General features: G+C 39.8%; 1 protein-coding gene across 5 annotated transcripts in view; it reads right to left on the bottom strand.

Moving 5' to 3' along the window:
- Positions 1–21,395, bottom strand: part of DPP10 (dipeptidyl peptidase like 10) — a 657,697-nt gene that overhangs the window by 138,629 nt on the left and 497,673 nt on the right. For all 5 annotated transcript variants that reach the window (XM_063116617.1, XM_063116616.1, XM_063116619.1 and 2 more), the window contains exon 4: positions 11,436–11,530. In XM_063116617.1, coding sequence (XP_062972687.1) covers positions 11,436–11,530 — 95 coding nt within the window. The remainder of the gene's footprint in view (positions 1–11,435; positions 11,531–21,395) is intronic.

Genomic DNA, 21,395 nt, shown 5'->3' with positions numbered 1-21,395 from the left:
ACCCCTCCCACCTCCCTTCTGATCATCTCTAAGGCTCCTTAAGTAGCTCCTTTGCACTATGAAGTCAGATAGGGACTGAAGGAATAAAAAAATCTTTAAAAATCAAATACATGGGATTTTTAAAAAAAGGAATTGCGGATGAGGGGGGAAGGAAGCTTAAACCTTTCATTCACAAAAAGCCATGGTCCCTAAATACACAGCACCTCCAGAGACAACTGCAACAAAATCCACACACCTCTTCAAGTTAGTGCATGGAAGAGAGATTCATTGCATGCAATAGAATTTACTTCTGAATAGACATGTCTTGGATTGAATTGAAAATCAAGCAGCAGCAATGATCAAATGAAGAATAAAAGAACATACACACTCACAGAGTAAGCAAGTAGTTAATTGTAGGGTTATTGTTATGGAAAGGAGAGGAAATTCTCAGTAATATCTCTCACCAGGGTCTTCATTATGCGAGAGCCCAATGACCAGTCCAAAATCTATTCAGCTGGTCTGGACTCAATGTTTAGAAATTCATTAACTGGTAATTCCCCTCCTCCCTCAGAATTAGGATGGAAAAAAACAGTTATTGTGGTCTGCTTATGGGTCTCAACATCATTGGTACCAATCCCAATTCTTTATACCCTTGTCTGATAATCAGTAATAGCTGCTAGTTGCTGGGCAAAGAGACCAGCTCCTAGAAACACAGCTGACCAACTACTGGTGGAACACTCATGAAGAGGAAGTCCATGAAGACCAACATCCCCAGGCAATTCCAAGCAGTCCAGCCACTTCAGGGAGCTAGCAGCAATCCTCTCTTGCGGAACCTCAGAAAGGGACTGCGTTATGGGATGGACTGTACAGGGGAAGGCTTTTTTCCACTCACATGGCGGCTGCTATGTTAGTGTGTGTGTGGGGGGGGGGGGGAACCTTCCCTATGGAGTCTGCCTCCAAAACAAGCCCTTTTCTGAGGCTCTGTGTGTGGAGGGGGGAATTTTCCTGGAGACTTGAAGAAGTGCCCTTAGGGTGAACCTACATGTTGAGTTAAGCATACATTTTTAAAAAAATGTTTTTCCTGTTGGCCACTTTTTTCCAGAAAGGCTCCAATTCAGATCAGGCCTACAGTGCATAGGAATGGGAGGTTTAACCTCTCCCTCCTGTATTGGTTTCCCACTGAATATTAACCAACCCACCCACACAGTGCTTCTATTTGGTGCTGCCACTATCACCTCATTCGGCCATTTGCTGTTACTGCAAATAACACTTTTACAGGCAAATAGCAGCTGAAGGCATTTTTTGGGCAAGAAAATGGTGTAGGGTGTAAAGGTTAATCCCACCTCTCAGTATTACCCAATCCTAATCTCAATTGGAGCTCTTGAGCTGCTCTTTCTGTGAAAAAGAAGTAGGCTGCATTAAGCACGTTTTTTATAAAGCATGCTTAACATAACCTGAAGGTTGACCCTTATAGCCTCAAACCACAATCACCAGGCGGCTCATGTGGAAGAAACACCATCCATTCTTGATTAGATGCACACACAAACACATATACTGAATCAGCCACTGTAGTTTAATATGCTTTTTGGCACTTCACCACAAAACCCTTAAAAACAAATTATACTCCGCCTTTTCATGTAAAAATAGATTACAAAATTAGCTTACAAATCTTAAACCACAATTAAACCAATAAAAACCATTAAAATTCAAAACAAAACATTCTTAATAGTGGTTTCTTGCCAACCATATTATATTCTGAATGGTAGGTTAATTGGCTCTAAACAAAGCATTTGATGTCATTAAAGGGCTTATGAATTCCTGAAGTATTTCAACAGTTAGCCTTTTGTGAAAACCTTCTGCAGGTATACTGTCAAAAATCACATTAAACAAAAAACAAAACTATATTCTAACAAAACATTGCCACTACTTTGAAACTATTGTATCAATCTTGGGAATTGCTCTACAGTTTTCTTTAGTATTCAGTCTCATCTGTCATATTAGGCTACATCCTATGTATTCCTTGTCAGAGTAAGTACAACTTAGTTCAATGGGACTCACTGCCAGGTTAACTTGTATAGCAGAGGTAGCAAACATGGGACAATATCAAATATTGCACCCCTGTTAGAAGGAACTACCATTAGCACAATGGGAACCTAGCAGCTAGTGAACCAATTGGAAAGGAACTGAAACATTCATTTCTTGAATGGTGCAGGTCAGCAGAGATGACAGAAGTGAACTCTGCTGACCTCTCTGTTAAGTATATGAAAGAAATACTTGCTTAGTCATTAAAATTGTGTGTGTATGGCTATCTCAGGGTTAAACAGAGAAAGTCTATCTGTGGGCAATTACCTTGAGATAGAGGCTGTTCTGGGAACCTTGCCAAGATTCTAAGTTAGCCTCATCACAGCTGTATGTAATGTAGATAAGAATTGTGTAGATCTGTATATAGTTTCTCACTTGTGTAAAATGGATCTGATCACTGCTTACTGATCACTGCTCTCTGTGTATGCCTCAGTGTGCTGATCTGAACTGATCTGAATTGGACTGCACAGAAGCCTGAAGGAAATAAACCAGCTCTGCTGTGTAAGACCTGTGTGATGTGTGTTTGTTTCTGAGCACAAACAGAGTTCCAGAAGGAGAAAAGTTCTGGCACAATAACCCAACAAAGGTTATGGGCCCAGTCTAGCCTAGTCCAGCCTACGCCAGCCTAACCCAGGCAGAGGAACCAGAACTTGATGGGAATGGTGCAGTATCAGAACCAGAACCAGGAGTCTGCTAAAACAGAAAACTGTTGATGAAGGAAGACATCAAGCTAAAGCCAGTGCTGCAAAGTGAGGAAGAATCTCAGTCGGCTGACTCTGAGGAGGACTCTGAGCAGGAGGACGGTGAGATACCAATTCCTAAAGCAGAGGAAATGGCAGGAGCTAATATGTCTGGTTTGCATCAATTGTTGGAAAAGCTGAATGACTCTAACTATGCATTATGGTCTTACAAAATGCAAATGTATCTGATTCAGGCTGAACTGTGGTATGTAGTCACAGAGGATCCACCAGATAGAGCAGATCCACAGAATGCTAAATGGTTTAAGGACGATGCAAAAGCAATGGCAGTTATTGCATTAGCTGTGGAAGACTCTCAAATTTCCTTCATTCAGTTTTTGAATACATCAAAAGAGTGCTGGAATGCGCTACAAGCTGTATATCAAAGAGAAACAGCGGGCAGTAAAATAATTCTAACCCGGAAACTGTATGGAATGAAGCTGAAACCAGGGGAGTCTATGTCAAACCATTTGAAAAGCATGAGAGAAATCTTCAATCAACTCAGGGCACGAGGGATGGAGTTTACAACTATACACCAAGTCTATGTGATTTTGTCAAGTCTTGATTCATCGTACGACGCGGTTGTCACCATGATGGAAAGTCAAGAGGAGAAAAATTTAACCCTCGAGTATGTAGCTGGAAAACTACTGGAAACCTATGAAAGAAGACAAGCTTCAAAACAACAGAGCCTTAAACATCCTATGGCTGAATTTCAACAAAGCCATAAATCTTCTGATGTGGTGGCTGCATTAAAGGCAAGGAAATGCTTTAATTGTGGTTCCACAGAACACTTAAGGCGGGATTGCAACAAGAAGAAGAAGAAGCTGTTGACAGCAAAGTGGAGAGAAGAAAACAACATGAATGAAGCTGAATCAACAAAGAAGTGTCTTCTAGCAAGAGTCAAAGAAACAATGAATCCTTGGTTTTTGGACTCTGGGGCTTCAATAAGTATGGCAAAAGACAAACTTTCATTTGTAACCTTGGAAACTTCTACTTCAGAGCAAAAATGTGTTACCCTTGCAAATGGAACAAAAATCCAGATTTGTGGTGTGGGTAATGTATATTTTGATTGTCTGGGAGTTGAACTACAAAGTGTTTTATATGTACCAGAATTAGAAACAAACCTTCTAAGTGTGTTTCAGTTAACAGAAATGGGGTATGAGGTTTGTTTTACTGAAGAAAATTGTACTATAAAACAGGGAAACAAGGTGTGTGTGCAGGGAATAATGAAAGAATCTTTGTATGTAATTAATACTTGTACAGAACATGAAGTTGTAGCCAGCAAAGTTACAACAAAAACAATAGCCAATTGCAAACCACACCAAGAGTGTATCCATTTAACTCATAAAAGGTTTGGTCATGCTAACTATAAAACAATTTCTAAGATTCCAGAATTGTGTGAAGGGGTGAAAATCAAACCATGTTCTAACTATGTAGAATGTAATGTATGCAGTGAAACCAAGTGTCATAAGTCAAACATTCCAAAACATAGTGAGAGAACAACAAAAAGAATTTTTGAATTAATTCATGCAGATCTTGCAGGTCCTTTTGAGACAAGTCAAGGAGGAAACAGATTTTTCTTGTCTATTGTTGATGATTACAGTAGATTTGGATTTGTGTATGTGTTAAAACAGAAGAGTGAAACTTTTGGAAAGTTTAAAGCCTTTGTTAAGTGGAGTAAAAATAGATTTAAAGAACCTATAGCTAATCTAAGAACAGACCGGGGAGGTGAATTTCTTAGCAACCAATTTAAAAAATTCCTCAGTGATGAGGGTATACAACATGACCTTACTGCTCCATATTCACCATTTCAAAATGGAGTTGCAGAAAGAAAAAACAGAACCTTGCAGAACATGTTAAGAGCTCTATTGAAAGAGTCAGGATTGTCTAATCTGTTCTGGGCAGAAGCTTTGTCCACCTCAAATTATTTGTTAAACAGGCTTTACCACTCTGTACATGAAAAAACTCCATATGAAATGTTTTACAAAAGAAAACCTAGAGTGTCACATATAAGGGTTTTTGGGAGTAAATGTTTTGCTCTTATTCAGAAAGAAAACAAACCAGGAAAGCTAGCTCAAAGAGGTTTGGAATGTAAACTGTTGGGATATGATACACAAACAAAAGGCTATCGTTTGTGGTCTACATATCACAAAAGTGTAATTGTGAGCAGAGATGTAGTTTTTCATGAACAAATGCAGGAAACAAAACAGTATGTAAGTTTGCCTGTAGAACAGAAAGCTGTAGAAACAGAAGAAATTCCTGAACAATCTCAGCAAGAGAGAGAGGGGGAAGAAACTGTAGAGGAGGAAACTATGCCTGTAACTATGCCAAGACGATCAGAAAGGGAACGCAAAGCTCCAATTCGTTACTCAGATGAATACCAAAGCAAACAGGTTTCTCATAGAGCTTTACTAGTAGCCTATGAACCTACTTCATTTGAGGAAATTCAGGAAATGGAACCTACAGAAGCTCAGGGCTGGCATGAAGCAATGTCAGAGGAAATCAGAGCAATGGAAAAAAATGAAATGTGGGAGCTAGTACCTTTACCTGAAGGTCGTAAAGCCATTACCTGTAAATGGGTATTCAAAGTAAAACAAAATGAGAAAGGACAGGTGGAACGTTCAATGGTAAAACACAAAGAGATGTTTTAAAGCTGGGTCTCAGATTGTAACACAATTTAAACAACATGCGCAAGAGGAGGACTGTTAAGTATATGAAAGAAATACTTGCTTAGTCATTAAAATTGTGTGTGTATGGCTATCTCAGGGTTAAACAGAGAAAGTCTATCTGTGGGCAATTACCTTGAGATAGAGGCTGTTCTGGGAACCTTGCCAAGATTCTAAGTTAGCCTCATCACAGCTGTATGTAATGTAGATAAGAATTGTGTAGATCTGTATATAGTTTCTCACTTGTGTAAAATGGATCTGATCACTGCTTACTGATCACTGCTCTCTGTGTATGCCTCAGTGTGCTGATCTGAACTGATCTGAATTGGACTGCACAGAAGCCTGAAGGAAATAAACCAGCTCTGCTGTGTAAGACCTGTGTGATGTGTGTTTGTTTCTGAGCACAAACAGAGTTCCAGAAGGAGAAAAGTTCTGGCACAATAACCCAACACTCTCCCATTCCAGAAATGAGTATTTCTGTTCATTTCTAGGGGTTGCTTTAGGAAACGCTAGCTCCTGCTGGGCTCACAGTATGTCCTGTGAGCACAATAGAACCAGAGTAAATGCAGTGGCAGTATAGGATAGTCCATATATTTTTGACTACAAATCCCAGAATTGTTTTCCCTTTGCCATAGTTTGGAGTGGAACTGGATTAAAGGTGACCTTATGTGAGACAAACCTACCACAGGATCCTTCAGGTTGCTCCATGTCTATTGTAGGTGAGGGTGGTGCTGGGAAATTGGACACCTCCAAAAAAGTCTCACCTGGGCTTGGGTCATCCAGGAAACTGATAACATGGTTTCCCCTAACCCTAGATTTAAGATCTACTAATGAATCCATGCTAAGTATACCATCTTACAGCACTATCCAATACTTGTCTACTCAGAAGTAAGACCTATGGAGCTAAGTGAGACTTATTCCCAGGTGTATATAGCTTTGTAGCACAAAAGCACACATTACTTTGAAAATTAACTAGAAGTTACATCTTTATTTCTCTGACAGTTCTAAACACATTGCATTAGCTCCCTACTACTAATTTGTCTCATTTCTGGAAGGGCTAATCTGAGCTGGTTTCCAGTTGTGCTATCATTAAAATAGATCAACTTCAAGTATAAACAGATGGGATCTGAGCTGGTGGTTATCTACAAAGAAAGAGATCTTGGGGTTATGGTGGACTGTGATTGGAGAAGAACACGGTCAGGGGCAGCGCTGTGGCTATTCCTAATTGGTTAGCCACAGAAGTCAACATCAAAGCTACCCCTCACCCCACTCAGCATCTTCCAGATATGGAGATATTCAATTTAGACACACACACACACACACACACACACACACACACACACACACACACAGAGGGATAATTCTGGAGACTTTAGAAGCTCCGATTGGGCACGACTCCGCTCTGAAATTAATGGGTTTGGAAGCGACCAGTCTCTGTCCTGGAAGATCAAATGTTCCGTGGATGTTTGCAGTTACCAGATGATTCTGGGGTGGAGTGTGTAAGAATGTAAGAATTTACATTCTTAACCCAGTCAATACTTGATATTTGTATGACGATCCAAACCAAAGTGTAGGACAGAGAAAGCAAAGAAATGAGCTTTTTAATAATTGACTTGTCTCTATTTCATTTTAGGATATGTAACCATGTAAAAATATAACAGCCATTATTAGCAGTTCTGCATAACACTGAGTTTGATAATCTATAAAATAACTACAGGTATCTTTGGTGGTTCTACATTGCCCTACAATCACTAATTGGTGTAGAAAACTGCATTACAAAGAAAATTGAATCAGTTTTATATGCTTTAAACACATACACTCCTTTGTTTTTATTTAACCTGCAAATATTGGATTGGGTAGGCACAATTTAATAAAACTAACAAATATTTACACTGTAAAAATGAAAGTGTAGATTAGGGGCTGACTAATTTCCCTTTGCAGATCTTCAATAAATGAGGCCCAAATTTGATACCATAATACTTGTCTTGTCTCTTTATTCACCTTCAACTACTGTGCTCCATTTGTCATCATCATGATCAAACACACTTGGGGACTTATGGTATGCAGTCAATTTTACCATTAAAAGAGTAGCCCACCACCACCATCATAATCTAAAAAAGAAGTTAAACATTACTATGATTTCCTCTCAACTATGGAAGCAGGGAAGAAGTGGTTGGGGGAAGTGGATTGTCAGAGGAGTTTTGTCCAGCTTGAAATAGCATTTATGGGTTTGTGCTGTACAGTCATTAAGAGCACAGCCTTTGAACTAAACATCCCTGGTTCAAATCTTCAGTATTATCCAGAAATATCCAGAATTGATGTTCAAATGGCATCAGAAAGGGAGTAGTATTCAAACTTAATGCTGTTTCTAAAACCATTTCAAACTAGCTGTCTCTACAGCACAAATATTAAAGCTAAGGTTTAAGATCAAGAAACTAGAAAGAAAGAACAATTCTGGATTCATGAGATTTCCTGGATTTAATTGTGCAATTTAATATGCTCCAGAGTGCACAGTCCAGTGGGTTATATCAGGAGGACCATGTAGCTAGTGATCTAATAACATTATTTATACTAAATTCTAGCCTTTGGATCATTTAATTCATATTTTATATGCAGAGTGTCAAGGACTTGATATTTACTGAAAACAGGTAAAGTTCTTTCTCCCTTTAGTGTTATATTTAATAAGAAAAACAAAAGTAACACTTCATGCCAGGAGCCATCTCAGCAAATTCATATTTTCAGAATTCACAAGTTAAAAAATTCAAAGAGCCTCTTAGGGTGTTAAAATTCCCAGTCCAACTGAGATTCATTGAGATGTATATGCCTAATTCCATTTAGGCTCTTTTGCAAATCCCAGATTAAATAATTAGGCATCTGAAATATCCAGTGCATTGGCAACAAACTCAGAAACCAGGTCCATTAGTAGTTTTTTGGATATTAACCACAGAGCAGCTTAAATATCAGAACGAAACCAAAACAACAACAAACACCCATCATTAGCCTAAACACTGATTCCAAGTGTATCTCCCAAGGTTGTTCAAGCTAGGAGTCTTAAATTGATATAAACTGTCAAAGGACCTTTCCCCCCCCTCTATTTTTGAGAACAATCAGGTTTGATCCTGAGAACTGGGAGCAGAAGAGGCCTCACAGAAGTGAACTTTTACTTTCTTCCTCCCCTCTGCAGCCACTTGTATCCCCTGTTAAGCTTTCTGCTAGGGGACAATTGGCCATAACGAGGCACAGCGTGATTCAAGATGCTTTTGCTTGATTTTCATGGGACCCAGAATATCTCTTGACAATGCAATCCTATACATGTCTACTCAGAGGTAAGTCTGGCTGAGTTTAATACTGATGTTGTGAAAAAGGGATTTGAATAACCCTAGGGTGACCATATGAAAAGAAGGACAGGGCTCCTGTATCTTTAACAGTTGCATAGAAAATGGACTTTCAGCAGGTGTTATTTGTATATGTGGAGAACCTTGTGAAATTCCCTCTTCATCACAGCAGTTAAAGCTGCAGGAGCTATACTAGAGTGACCAGATTTAAAAGAGGGCAGGGCACCTGCAGCTTTAACTGTTGTGATGAAGACGGAATTTCACCAGGTTCCTCATATATACAAATGACACCTGCTGAAATTTCCTTTTCAATACAACTGTTAAAGATACAGGAGCCCTGTCCTCCTTTTCATATGGTCACCCTATATAACCCCCTAAGCTGTCCAGTTGATCAGGCTGGAACAGCTTGGACTTATGAGAGGGAGACAGGAAACGCAACCGGTTTGTGAAACAAGCAGGAACACAACCAGCGGGTGAAGCAAACAAAAGGATTTATTTGGGGGAATTGCGGAAGGGGAATAGTAATGAATATAACAATACAAGAAAAGCAAGCGCAAGTATTTCACAGAGAGTCTCACACCCCCTCTAGGCAAAGAAATCTTAGTTTCAGCACTCATAGAGTTACACACGAACCCTCTGAGGGCAAGAACACTTTGGAACACTTTGGAACAAGCCCAGCCAATCAGGAAGTGAGAAACAGAGATCGCTGGATCACCTCTTGCTTTCAATGGGCAAGGAAGTGAGTCACACCAGAGACATCCCTCTCACCCTCTTTCTGATCAGTAGCACAACCCTATTGAGTCTCAACTGAGCCAATTGAGTCTTGGTAGGAGAGCTACCTGCATCACCTCTTGCTTTCAATGGGCAAGAAATTCATGCCAGAAACAACCCCCTCCTTGACCCTCAGTTGGTAGTATGATTCCTAAGGAGCTTGTTTGCTCCCGGTTACTGTGGCACTGTTTTATACAGTTGTCTCTGTTGGTGTATAAAATCACTGCTAGCTAGCTGAAGCCTTAGCTAGACCTAAGGTTTATCCTGGGATCGTCCCGGGGTCATCCCTGTTCATCTAGATGACACACAAGGGATCCTGGGAGCAGGCAGGGACGACCCCAGGATGATCACAGGATAAACCTTAGGTCTAGCTAAGGCCTGAGTCTCGAGATGGTGCCCTTTTGGATCCTGCCCACCCAGAGGCAGGAGAATTCTCACCAAAAGATTGGCACTCCCTTAAACTGGATGTATAAACTGGTATAATAATTGTGCAGTATGACAGAGGCTAGACGGCCCCCTTTGCCCTGGATGATGAATTCCACCCACAAAATTCATCCACAACATACTCATGGGTTTTCAGTTAACTTCCTTCTTGGCCAAAGAAAGAGCCAGCACTGAAAAAAGTTTGGATGGAGGTAGTGTTCTCAGGTACACCTGGAACCATCCAAGAAAAATGCCACAGACCTGAGCAAAGAGAGCACAGGGTTTTTATACCCTTGGTTCCTCTTTGGGGCTTATGGCCATGGAGGAAGATGTCGGGGTGCTCTTTTGTCTATAATACATCATGTTCCGTCCTGGGCTGGAATGCTTTGTTTAGATGGATTGACAGCATCTTTTGATAGCAGTTCCTGGCTCCCTGGTAATCCCAAGGTGTTAAGCGCCCCTTGTCTGATGTTATTGAGAACATTTGGCACCTTTATGCCTTATTTAGGAATTTTAGGGTGCCTGGTGCATATCTAGTTTCCTCCCAGAACTTTGAGGCCATCACATTAATCTCTTCTCCGTCAGAACCAGCGCAATTCACTTTGGGGTCGTGACCTTGCCTCCTGTGCCATCTCACCGTCTTGAGATATCCCATTGATATCTAAATATTTTGGTAAACAGAGACAATCAGCTTATTTACAATCCAGTTACATCTGAGGTCATGTTGGCACATATCTCTTTTTCATTACACCATAGTTGTTACATTTCAGAGAACAGTTATTATGGTGCCCATGTTTACATTAAAGGGAGGAACTGCATAGGCTGAAATCCCCCTCGCAAGGTCATAAAGTTGGCAATTTTCCTGAAGAAAAGGAGAAATAGAGGAATGGAGGGAGGAGGGTTGATAGCAGAAGATAGCAACTTTTATGGATAGGAGAAGGGGCTGGGGAAGTAAAGAGAGAATCTTAGAGCCAGGCATGCATGAACATACAGTGAAAGGCACATTCCGATTCAACTCAGGCAGGCACTGGTACAATACCGAACCCAATTCTGTCAATGTACATTATTCAGAAGGAAAGCAAGGAAATCACCACTTGATGTTACAATCAATGAGAGTGAGCGTCTGTTCATACACTTATCTGTTCCTGATTTCGTTTCTTGATCTCATCATCTACAGATCTCGAATGGTCTGGAAAGAAGGTGAAGATGCTCCACAGGCAGTGAGGAGCAGTCCCCCATGTCATATTGCAAATTGTGTTTGAAACTGTGCCTTAAGATTTTGAACCAGGGTTGGGGGTGGGGAAAATATCTGCTATTTGGGGTGTTGTGGAGCTTGATATTTATTTAGATGTGTGGTTCTCTGGATTTTAATAACATATTGAATGATTCAGAGAAAACTCAGCAATATATGTTCATATGAAGCATAAAGAATTAATACTTACAAAAGTTGCATTTTCCAGCAATAATGTAGTTGTATTTGTTTCTACATTCAGTTTAACAACATGTCCATGCCTGTTTTTATACACCACTTCTGTATCTGTTAATAGAAAAATGCATTAAGGATTAGCTAGGGCAAAACATTCCATGCAATAAGTCCTTCGTTAATGGACCTATTCAATGAAGAAAAGTGATGTCCCTCCAATACATTAAAACATCCTTAGGTTGAAGTAATGATTTCATTAGCAGCATCTAATTTTGTGGATTTGTCCAGAGATAATTGGAAAGTCTCAGTGCTTCTAGTCTTCCTGACCTCACTAATGGAGGTGGTTCCACCACATCAGTGTAGCCACGTCTTACTCCTTTGTGTAAAACAAGACCAATTGTCCCATGAAAAAGCAGTCACATTGGCCATGTTGTCTTAACCCTGAAACCTTTATTTGGTAAACTGGTTGTTAATCAAGAATGGATTCCTAGGACACATGGCACTTCTATGAAAAAAACAGTTACATAACCAAGTATTTGCAAGAACTTTTAGTAATTTTATTTACTTATTCACCAATCTCTATAAAACACTTGCTGTCTGCCAGTGGAACAGAAATCTCTGTAAGAACAGATTTCTCTCCTTCTTGCAGTCCCCCCCCCTGCACCCCCAAATTTCCTTCAGAAGATGGGGCACCCTCTGGAGCAGATTTGGGGGTCATGTTGAGAGGGAGCACAAGGAATTAAGGGGAGAGGAGAGCATGGGGAAGTCCACTTATGCAACATTAGATTTAACCCAGTGTAATCTCCTTTGGGCAATGCCCTGTCCTTTTTTTAAAAAAAACCCCAGCATAACTAGTAAAAGTTAAGTTGATTCATGAGAAATGTGTGCGACAATGAATTGCCTATTAGTATTTTTTTTCAAATGTAGTTAATGGGTTTCTTTTCCATAAGCCCACAAATTTGCTTGGAATTCACCCTGCTTTACCTGAAAACAATGTTCTACTTATCATACAGTTTTCAGAATAATGATGTATTAATACCTATATTAGATCCTTTTTACTCTCCCCATGTAAACTACTTTATAAAAATCAATGCATTATTGGTATAACAGAATATTCAAACAGAAGATATTCATAGTCAGGTGATAAACAAAAGCTATTTCCAAAGAAAACCTCTTTGGACTGTGCCAGCATGAGCTTAGGAACAATGGGACTTGTAGTTCTTAAGATCTCTTATTTCATAGGAAGGCACACTACTCTCTATCTCTCATACAAGAAGTCTTAGGATTAAAAATAACAAAAAATATCATTTTATACAGAGTCCTAAATATATCTAAGTCAGGGGAATCTCTGAAAAAGTCAGATTTCATTTTTAAAAGTTTTAATATACTTATTTTTAAAAAGTTAAAGTTAGCCACCTTTTAAAGTAAAGTAAGCATTTCCAGCTGAAAAAAATACATAAAGTTAAAAGTTAGCCATTTAGTTAACTTTGTAGTTAATTAATTCCCATGACTAATGCCAACTGATATGTTTGCATATCAGAACCTAATCATTGGGTAGTTCATAGTAATGCATCCTTTATTTCTAGGTACAATTAAATATAACTCCTGAGCAGTTGCTTGTAATTTCCATCCTTGGCTAGTGAATTTTAGGCAGGATCTAAACTACTGCTTTAAAGCGCTTTATAACAGTTTTGACAACTGCTGGGGCCCAGGACACACTGCATATACATTTGTCAAAACTGTTATAAAGTGCTTTAAAGCACTTTAAAGCAGTAGAGGACAAAATATGGTATGCTACACAATGAGCCAATTCTTCTCATCCAAAAAGTATGAAGTTTACAAGCAGTGAGAATGCCTGCAGAAAGCAGGAGACCTTGCTTTCATGCCCATTTCTGTACAAAACACAAAACTCTACTTTTTGAAATGGGTGTGGAACACTGTAGATGAATACCTATAAAGTGCTTTGAGATCCTAAAATAAAAGCATTTGTAAGTATTATGTAACAGTTGGGAGTAAGTATAGTAATCATGAGCAATCACTATTAATTTCTATTAAAGTGTCAATCCAATGAATGATACTATGTGTGATAAAGAACACTTCCTAGACAGGATAATGAAGCATTTGATAGCCACTTGACAAAATGATAGATTTATTTAAATTAATAAAGATGAGCAGAAAAACCATAGGCATTTTTAAAATATTTCATTACATTGATTATTTGACAAGGGAAGAATAAAAGTGGGCAGAGCAAATGGCAGGCTGAAGAGGGTTGCCACTTCCTTTTTCTGACAGGCCCCTCATCTTTAACAGCTATATGGCAGACAAGGACAGCATGGTCCTCTCCATGCCAGGAATAGCTTACCTGAATTTGGCTGGTGCAGATGGGTGCGAATTTTGGTTTGGTTCATTTTTTAAAAAAATAAGGATTTACCAACATTTGCACTCTTCAAAGAACCCATTTTTTTAAAAAAAAATGAATGCAAGAGAAAACAAAACTGCCAGATTTGTCCATCCCTAGTTGCCACTCATTTGCAACAGGTAGTTAGAGTTCTCTTTGCCTTATGCAAATATTGCCTCTTAGCAGCAGTGGGCTCACAGTATACTTTAAGCCAAAAACTAGGAGAAAATGTCAACATTCCATAAGACTACAACACAACCAAACCTCAATGCAACAAAGGAACATACACCCAGATCCAGTGTAGTGTAGTGGCTAAAGTGCTGGACTGGGAGTTGGGAGATCCGAGTTCTAGTCCCCACTCGGCCATGGAAACCCACTTGGTGACTTTGGGCCAGTCAGATTCTCAGCCCAACCTACCTCACAGTAGGGCTGTGCTCCGCTTCGCTTCAGATCAGAGAAGTGATAGCGAGGTGGCCTGATTTGCCTCTGACAAAGGTGGAGACAGATCGGGTCGGGGGAGCTGCAGATCGAGATGAAGTGGATCAAGACCAAGCGGATCCTTCGCCTCGATCCGAAGCGCTGAAAAAATGTAATTGGGGCTTACCTGGCGCTGCTGAAGTCCGTGCAGCGAGGGTGTCAGAGCTCCATTGCGGTCCAGCAGTGGCTTCAACTGACCGTGATGGAGCCAGGTAAGGGGGGAGGGAGGGGGCCTTACCTGGCGCCACTGCCATCACAGTCCATGCAGCGATGGTGGCAGAGCTAGGTAAGGGGCAGGGGGGAGGGTGGCTTACCTGGCTCCATCGCAGTCTGGCGGCGGCTTCAACTGAGGCCGAGGATTCAAACCAGAAGACCAGGCCGAGGCTGCGGCCTGGCCTTCCAGTTTGAGTCCTTGGCCTCAGTTGAAGCCACCACTAGACCACGACGGAGGCAGGTAAGTTGTGAAGAGGTAGGGGGCCTTACCAGGCACCACCGCGGAGCTCCGATTCAGATCTGGAGATCTGCAGCGGAGCGGACCATAGGCGGATCGACGCGGGGCAGAGTGGACCTGATCCAGAAGTTGTGGATTGGGAACCGGAGCGGATCGGGGGGTCCGTGCACAGCCCTACCTCACAGGGTTGTTGTTGTGAGGATAAAATAGAGAGGAGGAGGATTATGTACACCGCCTTGGGTTCCTTGGAGGAAAAAAGGTGGGATATAAATGCAATACTACTACTACTACTACTAATAATAATAATAATATAGTATCAACCAGCAGATCCTATCCATATTCATTGAATCACAACTGGTCTGGTTACAGAAGAAGTTATAACTTCCCTAAGAAGGAGACTGACTTCATATTTTGAACATGCTCTGAAAAAATATATTATCAGTGTCATTATACAAAAAGAAAAAAAAAATCCACGAGTACATGATCATCAGTCAGCATTAAGATCGTTAGGACCCATGTTCAATTTTTTTAAAATCTCAAATTCAGTTCATTGTACTCATTTGCAAATTTTGTTAAGTTCTTTTTAAAGAAATGAACCAAACAAAATGTTCATCCACTTGTATTGGCAAAATTCAATAGGTACTGTTATTCCCAGCCTAGAGAGAGCCTGATTCAGCATCACAAGCACAGTTGAATAATACGCAGGGATTCAACCAAAACTTTTGAGAGCTAAAGCACTCTAAGCTCTCTGCCTTGGTTGACAAATTTGTCAGTTTTGCTTTCTATCTCTTTTTAATGTAGAGTCCTCTTCTTTATGAAGAAGTCTGCTAATTTTGATAATTTATTATCAAAAAAATAAACTAAATGAAATTCCCACTCTTCCCTGGTTGTGACCCCATTCCCCAACATCAACTAATGAAGTGAGGTGGGACTAGGAAAACTTGTAATGCCAGTGACCTGGTTTGCATAACCATGGCACAGCTCATCATGCATTATTTAATGCATCATGCATTATTATTTAATGCATGATGAGCTGCAGTGCCTATAGGCACTTTGTATATCCAAATTCCACTCTGGGGTTATTGTGTTATGAGAGGGTTAAACAACCTCTAGAACATGGTCTGTTCTAGTCGGGTCTGTTATTTAACTCACACATAGCCCACACCTGCCAGGTTTGCAGGATACAAAAACCCTTGAGCAGGGATTGGATATGCAAAATGGCGGCTGCACATTTCATGTGAACCAGCCCATTGTGTTACATCAACCGTTTATTAGTTGCTACAAGTAGTGGGGGGGGGGGATACAAGATAAGGAAATTCAAGACTGTTCGATTTAGTAACAGCCAAACAATCTCTAACATCTAGTTTGCCTGTATCTCACATAAATCTGAGGTCCTATCTGTGGGCTGAATTGAGAAATAGTGGAAACAGGACAGTAAACTTGAAAGTTCACTAAATATTTTGGTTAAGCCCTGTAAATATTTGAATTCTTTGTTTTAAGTATAAACATATTTTGAAAGAGCATTTAAAAATGATTAGCTCTTTAGCTAGCTAGAAAGGGAAGCTTGCCTAATTGTGGGTGTTGTATCCTGACATGTAGGTAACATATTTTAAAGTAATGCATAAAATGGCCATACGCTAATTGAAAAGTGTATTTAAGAAGTATTTCTTAACATGAGCTGCTTTGTTATAAAGATGGTTTTACAAAGCATGAATCATTGTTATAAATTCTTAGTACCAATGCTACTTCAGTCTGGCTGTATTCTCAAACAGCAGTTTGCAAAAATATTATAGATAACTGTGGTGGAAATGAAAAGCTGACCTTGTGAATAAAATCCAGATGGGAAGCACACAGACAATTTAAAGTACAGAACTTGGAAAACTTAACAACATGCACCATGCTCTCATGTAATAATGCACTAAAAGATATAAAGGTAAAGACAAGAATAGAATTGATTCTTTAAATTGATTAAAAGTAGGTTGAAATCCAAACAGTATGTTACAATGACTGCATAGCTTTATTTCTCCCACCTCAGTTCCACAACTTCACAGAAACATTTATTATAATGTATTTATTATTTATCTATTGCATGTATATCCCACCTTTTTTTCCTCCAAGGAACCCAACATGGCAAACATAATCCTCCTTCTCTCCATTTTATCCTCACAACAACAACCGTGTGAGGTAGGTTGGGCTGAGAGTCTGTGACTGGCCCAAAGTTGCCTAGTGAGCTTCCATGGCTGAATGGGGACTAGAACCTGGATCTCCCAACTACCAGTCCAACACTTTAGTCCAACTCCCAGTCCAACACTTTAGCCACTACACCACACTGGCAGAGTGCAATCCTATACATGTTTACCCAAAAGTCAGTCCCACAGAAATTGGAGGGGCTTACTCCTAAATACATGGCCACAGGGTTGCTCTGTTAAAAAGTAAAATGAGGTGATGTCACAAAAAGTTTGCCTACCACACTCCTCTTATTAGATACTGCTTGTGAGATGTGAGGAAACCCATATCAGAATGATGTCAAAACTCACTTCAGGCCCACTGTCACAAGATGTGATTACGGCCACTAGCTTAGATGAATTTAAAGATGATCAAACCAGTGTATATTAGGAAAGATAATTAAATTAAATGTCCATATATTCAGACGCCATACCAGTATCTGACCCCTGGACCTTCTAGATAACCTATATGGCAGGAGTAGGCAACCTGGTGCCCTCCACATGTTTTGGACTAAAACTCTCATCAGCCATATGCAGCATGGACAAATGGTTTGGGGTTGTGGGAGCTGTAGCTCAAAACATCTCGGGGGCATTGGGTTACCTACACCTGCTATAGGATATCATTAGCCTCATGCCCTGCTTCTGAATTTCCAAGAGGAACTCTTGCTAGCCACTGCTGGAGACACCAGTTTACATTAGACCTTTGATCTGAATCAAAAAGACAATTCTTATAAAATCAACAATGATTTGTTTTCTAAACTAGAAAATGTAGGGTTTCTTTATGGATGCTGTGCTCTTTTTTTCTTTTCTTTTTTACCTGAACACCCATTTATTTTGTGCAGCTCAGGCTCATAGGTAAGCTTGTAAAGAAATGGCAGCTTGGTGACAGTATGACAAATGAGGGTCACCACCTCTAAAATTGTGTTCACTGCTAACGATAAAAAGCAGGAGGCGCAGGGCTACAGTTTGCCTGGCCTCATAGGTCTTTCTGCTCAAAACACTTCTATTCAGAATCAGGGACAATATGCCACAACATGAAAAGGAATCAATCTCTCTCAATTTTTTTGTCCTTTCAAATACGCGAGTCCATAATCCACAAAGGAAAAACAATGCATTTTCCAAGGGGAATATTGTAGGCCGGATTATCGCCTGAGTTACATCAGCATGACCCAACAGAAAAGCACTGTATTGAAAACAACAGTTATACAAGCATATAACTATGTAAGTTTAGTCCATTGTTTAACTGTTGTGAAGTTGGCACAGAATGCTACAGTATATTTTAAGATCATTTTATTTTGTTCAGATTAACTCTTCCATTGAGAAAGAATGTTTTTCCCCCTCAGTTTGTCATTTTACAAAAAAAAAAAAAAAAAAGGTAACTGAAATTCAGGACATTGAAGTAGGTATTCTGGATACATATCATTGTTGTTCATATATTATTTCACAGCAATAATGTTAGACTTCAAAGCAAAGGGCAGTATCTAATTTGATACTACTGGTAACATAAAGTATGTTGAGTTAGTGTAAGCAACCTCTAGCACAACGCCAATAGCATCTGTTAGGATGACGGATTTTCTAGTGAAACCCAAAGCACCAGCAAACACTATTGGTGTTGCACTAGAGGCCGCTTATTTACATTCGCAGTAGTGTCAAATTGCATACTCTCCATAGTGTGTCATTGTATCACCATGTTTCTCTTATTTGTACTTTATCGGTTGTATCCAGATTTAGTCATACTTAGAGTGAACCTATTGAAATCCTCTCCATTTTGTCCTCACACCAACATCCCTGTGAGGTAGGTTGGGCTGAGAGTCTCTGATTAGCCCCAAGTCATCCAGTGAGCTTCCATGTCCAAGTGGGGACTAGAACCAAGATTCCCTGACTCCCAGTCCAACACTCTATGCTCTATCTCTATCTCTATCTCTATCTCTATCTCTCTCTCTATCTATCTATCTATCTATCTATCAATCTAATATGTATATACCACTCCCCATTCAAGAATTTCATAGTGGTGGACAAATAGAATAAAAGCATAAAACAGAATAAAAACATGTGAAAAGTACATTTTAAAACAAACATATACTATAACATTATAACATTATTTTATCCCAACGTTAAATATAAAGGCTAAAGCAAATAACTAAAATCTGTAAATGACTTTGTAAGGACAGGGCCTGGTATTTGGGTAAACTGGGGATAACACGCATGCTTTCACATTAATTAATTTGCATAGATCATTGAGGATATCCAGGCTTACATAAACCTGAGGAGGATGTAGCCTTTACAGATAATTATAATGTAGGTTTAAGCTAAGGACTTAATAGTTTCCCTGGTAAGGTTTTTTTCCCTTTTGAATGCTAAACATAGTCCATGTTCATTTCAATCCAAGGCATATGTTCTATCATTGAGATAGTAACATGATAATTTTTTATTTATGTAATCAATCTGCAGCAGAGGGGTGGGGAGACAGTAAATAGAATTGTCAGTCAATTTTGACTGTGCAAAATATTAGAAGAATGACCTAGATGGCATTACACTAAATTACAGGAAAGTTCGTTTTAATAAAAGGAGTGAGTAATTTCTCACATAATAAACATGAGATACAAAACAAATCTCTGCCTAATTAAGTATTTTCTAATTAATTAAAGCAGTGCTTTAGGGTGCAATCCTATACTTAAATCTGCTGGTTGAAATGCCATAGGATTTTGCAGTAGCTTGTTACACTACTTGAACACAAGATATGTCACCACTGCAAAACAAACACCAGTGAAACATATGTCAGTGGAACATTCTAGCAGTGGAATGTCCATAATTGAACAGTGTCATGGGTAGTATGTGGGCAGCACAGGGAACAAGTGCATTTCTCCTATGTTCTATACCATGGACACTTTTGGATCATGGCCCACATTCCCCGACAGGAAACTTTCTGGAGGCTGATTGGCAGTGGTGGGTGGAGCTGGAACCAAATGTAGCAGGGCCACTAAAAGTGGAAGGGGACAGGGTGACTCCCTCCCCATCTCTCTCTCACACACACTCCATTCTCTCTATCTCTCCATTATTCTCTCTATTTCCCCCCTTCTCTTACTCTTCCCAAATTCCTCCCTTCCACCACCATTTAGGTTAAAAACGCCTCCCAGTGGCACCAATGCAAGCATTTTTTTTTAAAAAAAAAAACCAAAAACCCTAATTGCTCTGTAGGTTGCCAATTTGGGGACTTATAGCACATCCAGTGGTGGGTTACCCTCCCCTAAAATTTCCCCACCATATAGAAATTAGGCATTTTTTAAAAAAAGAAGAAGTCTGCACTAGCACAATGGAAGTTTTTGAAAAGCTTAATTGCTGTGCAGGGGCTAACTTTGCAATGGGTAGTATAGCATGGGGAGGGAAATGCTTCCATACCCAGCAATGACCTTCTCAAATATGCTCCTACACAGCGATTGCGCTTTTTAAAATCTAATTAGTCTCTGGGGGATATTTGGGAATGATTGCAACCCAGGGGAAGGGCAATACTTCCTTCTGAGCAATGACCACCCAAAAATGTCCCCATGCCTGCATTTTTCACCAATGGAAGTTTTTAAAAGCTGAATTATTGTGCAAATACTGCGGGTAGGTTCATCAGCTACATCCCACTGAAATAAATGGCAGGAAAATTATTTGTGCCACACAATCCATGTGGTTATGCCTCCTGTCAACAACAAAATCTCCTGTCAACAACCAGCTCTAGACCTGCCATAAAGAATTTTCCTGTCATTTATTTCAATGTAAAGGAGAAAATGTTTTAAAGCTGCCCTGTATTAATTCTAAAAAATGTAAATGCTTTCCAGATCAGAGTGCAGATATGGTGTAACTCAGCACCCAGTCACAGCATAACACCAAACAAAAGCCTAGATTCATCAAAACACTCACACACCAGCCAATATAGCTTGCCACTAGCCTGAAGAAATAGCAATTTACCTAAATATATAACTATATTAATCAAAAACAGTTAGGACACAGACACACACACACACACACACACACACACACAGTGTTTTCTTTGAATGAAAAGGCATTTCTTTCCTCGTGTTCCCATCTCCTGTTCCCTACTGAACCTGACTACCATCAGCTCTAATCTCTTATTCAAGTACAATGAATTCCTCCAATTCTGAGCAATTTTTTCCAGCCTGGCTCCCTCAGAAACAAACAGAAATTTTGACTAGTAGCAGCAGGAGCTGGCCATCATCACTCAAGGAAAGCAATAAAAGAGGAAAGAGTTGAACTCCACCACAATGATGAAATATTTCTACAAGTGAACTATGCTATTAAATCATGAGTTGGTTATTAAGGTCTGTCAAGAGCTATTTTGAGTGGCACTGTATTGCTTCTACTCCTGATATACTACTGGTTTTTCCCACTCACATGAGGACCTCTGACTTCCTTTATCATCTA

Source organism: Elgaria multicarinata, chromosome 2 (genome assembly GCF_023053635.1).
Source record: "Elgaria multicarinata webbii isolate HBS135686 ecotype San Diego chromosome 2, rElgMul1.1.pri, whole genome shotgun sequence".
Classification (NCBI taxonomy): domain Eukaryota; kingdom Metazoa; phylum Chordata; class Lepidosauria; order Squamata; family Anguidae; genus Elgaria; species Elgaria multicarinata.
Note: the sequence above shows the minus strand (reverse complement) of the source record. Positions and strands in the feature narration are given on the sequence as shown.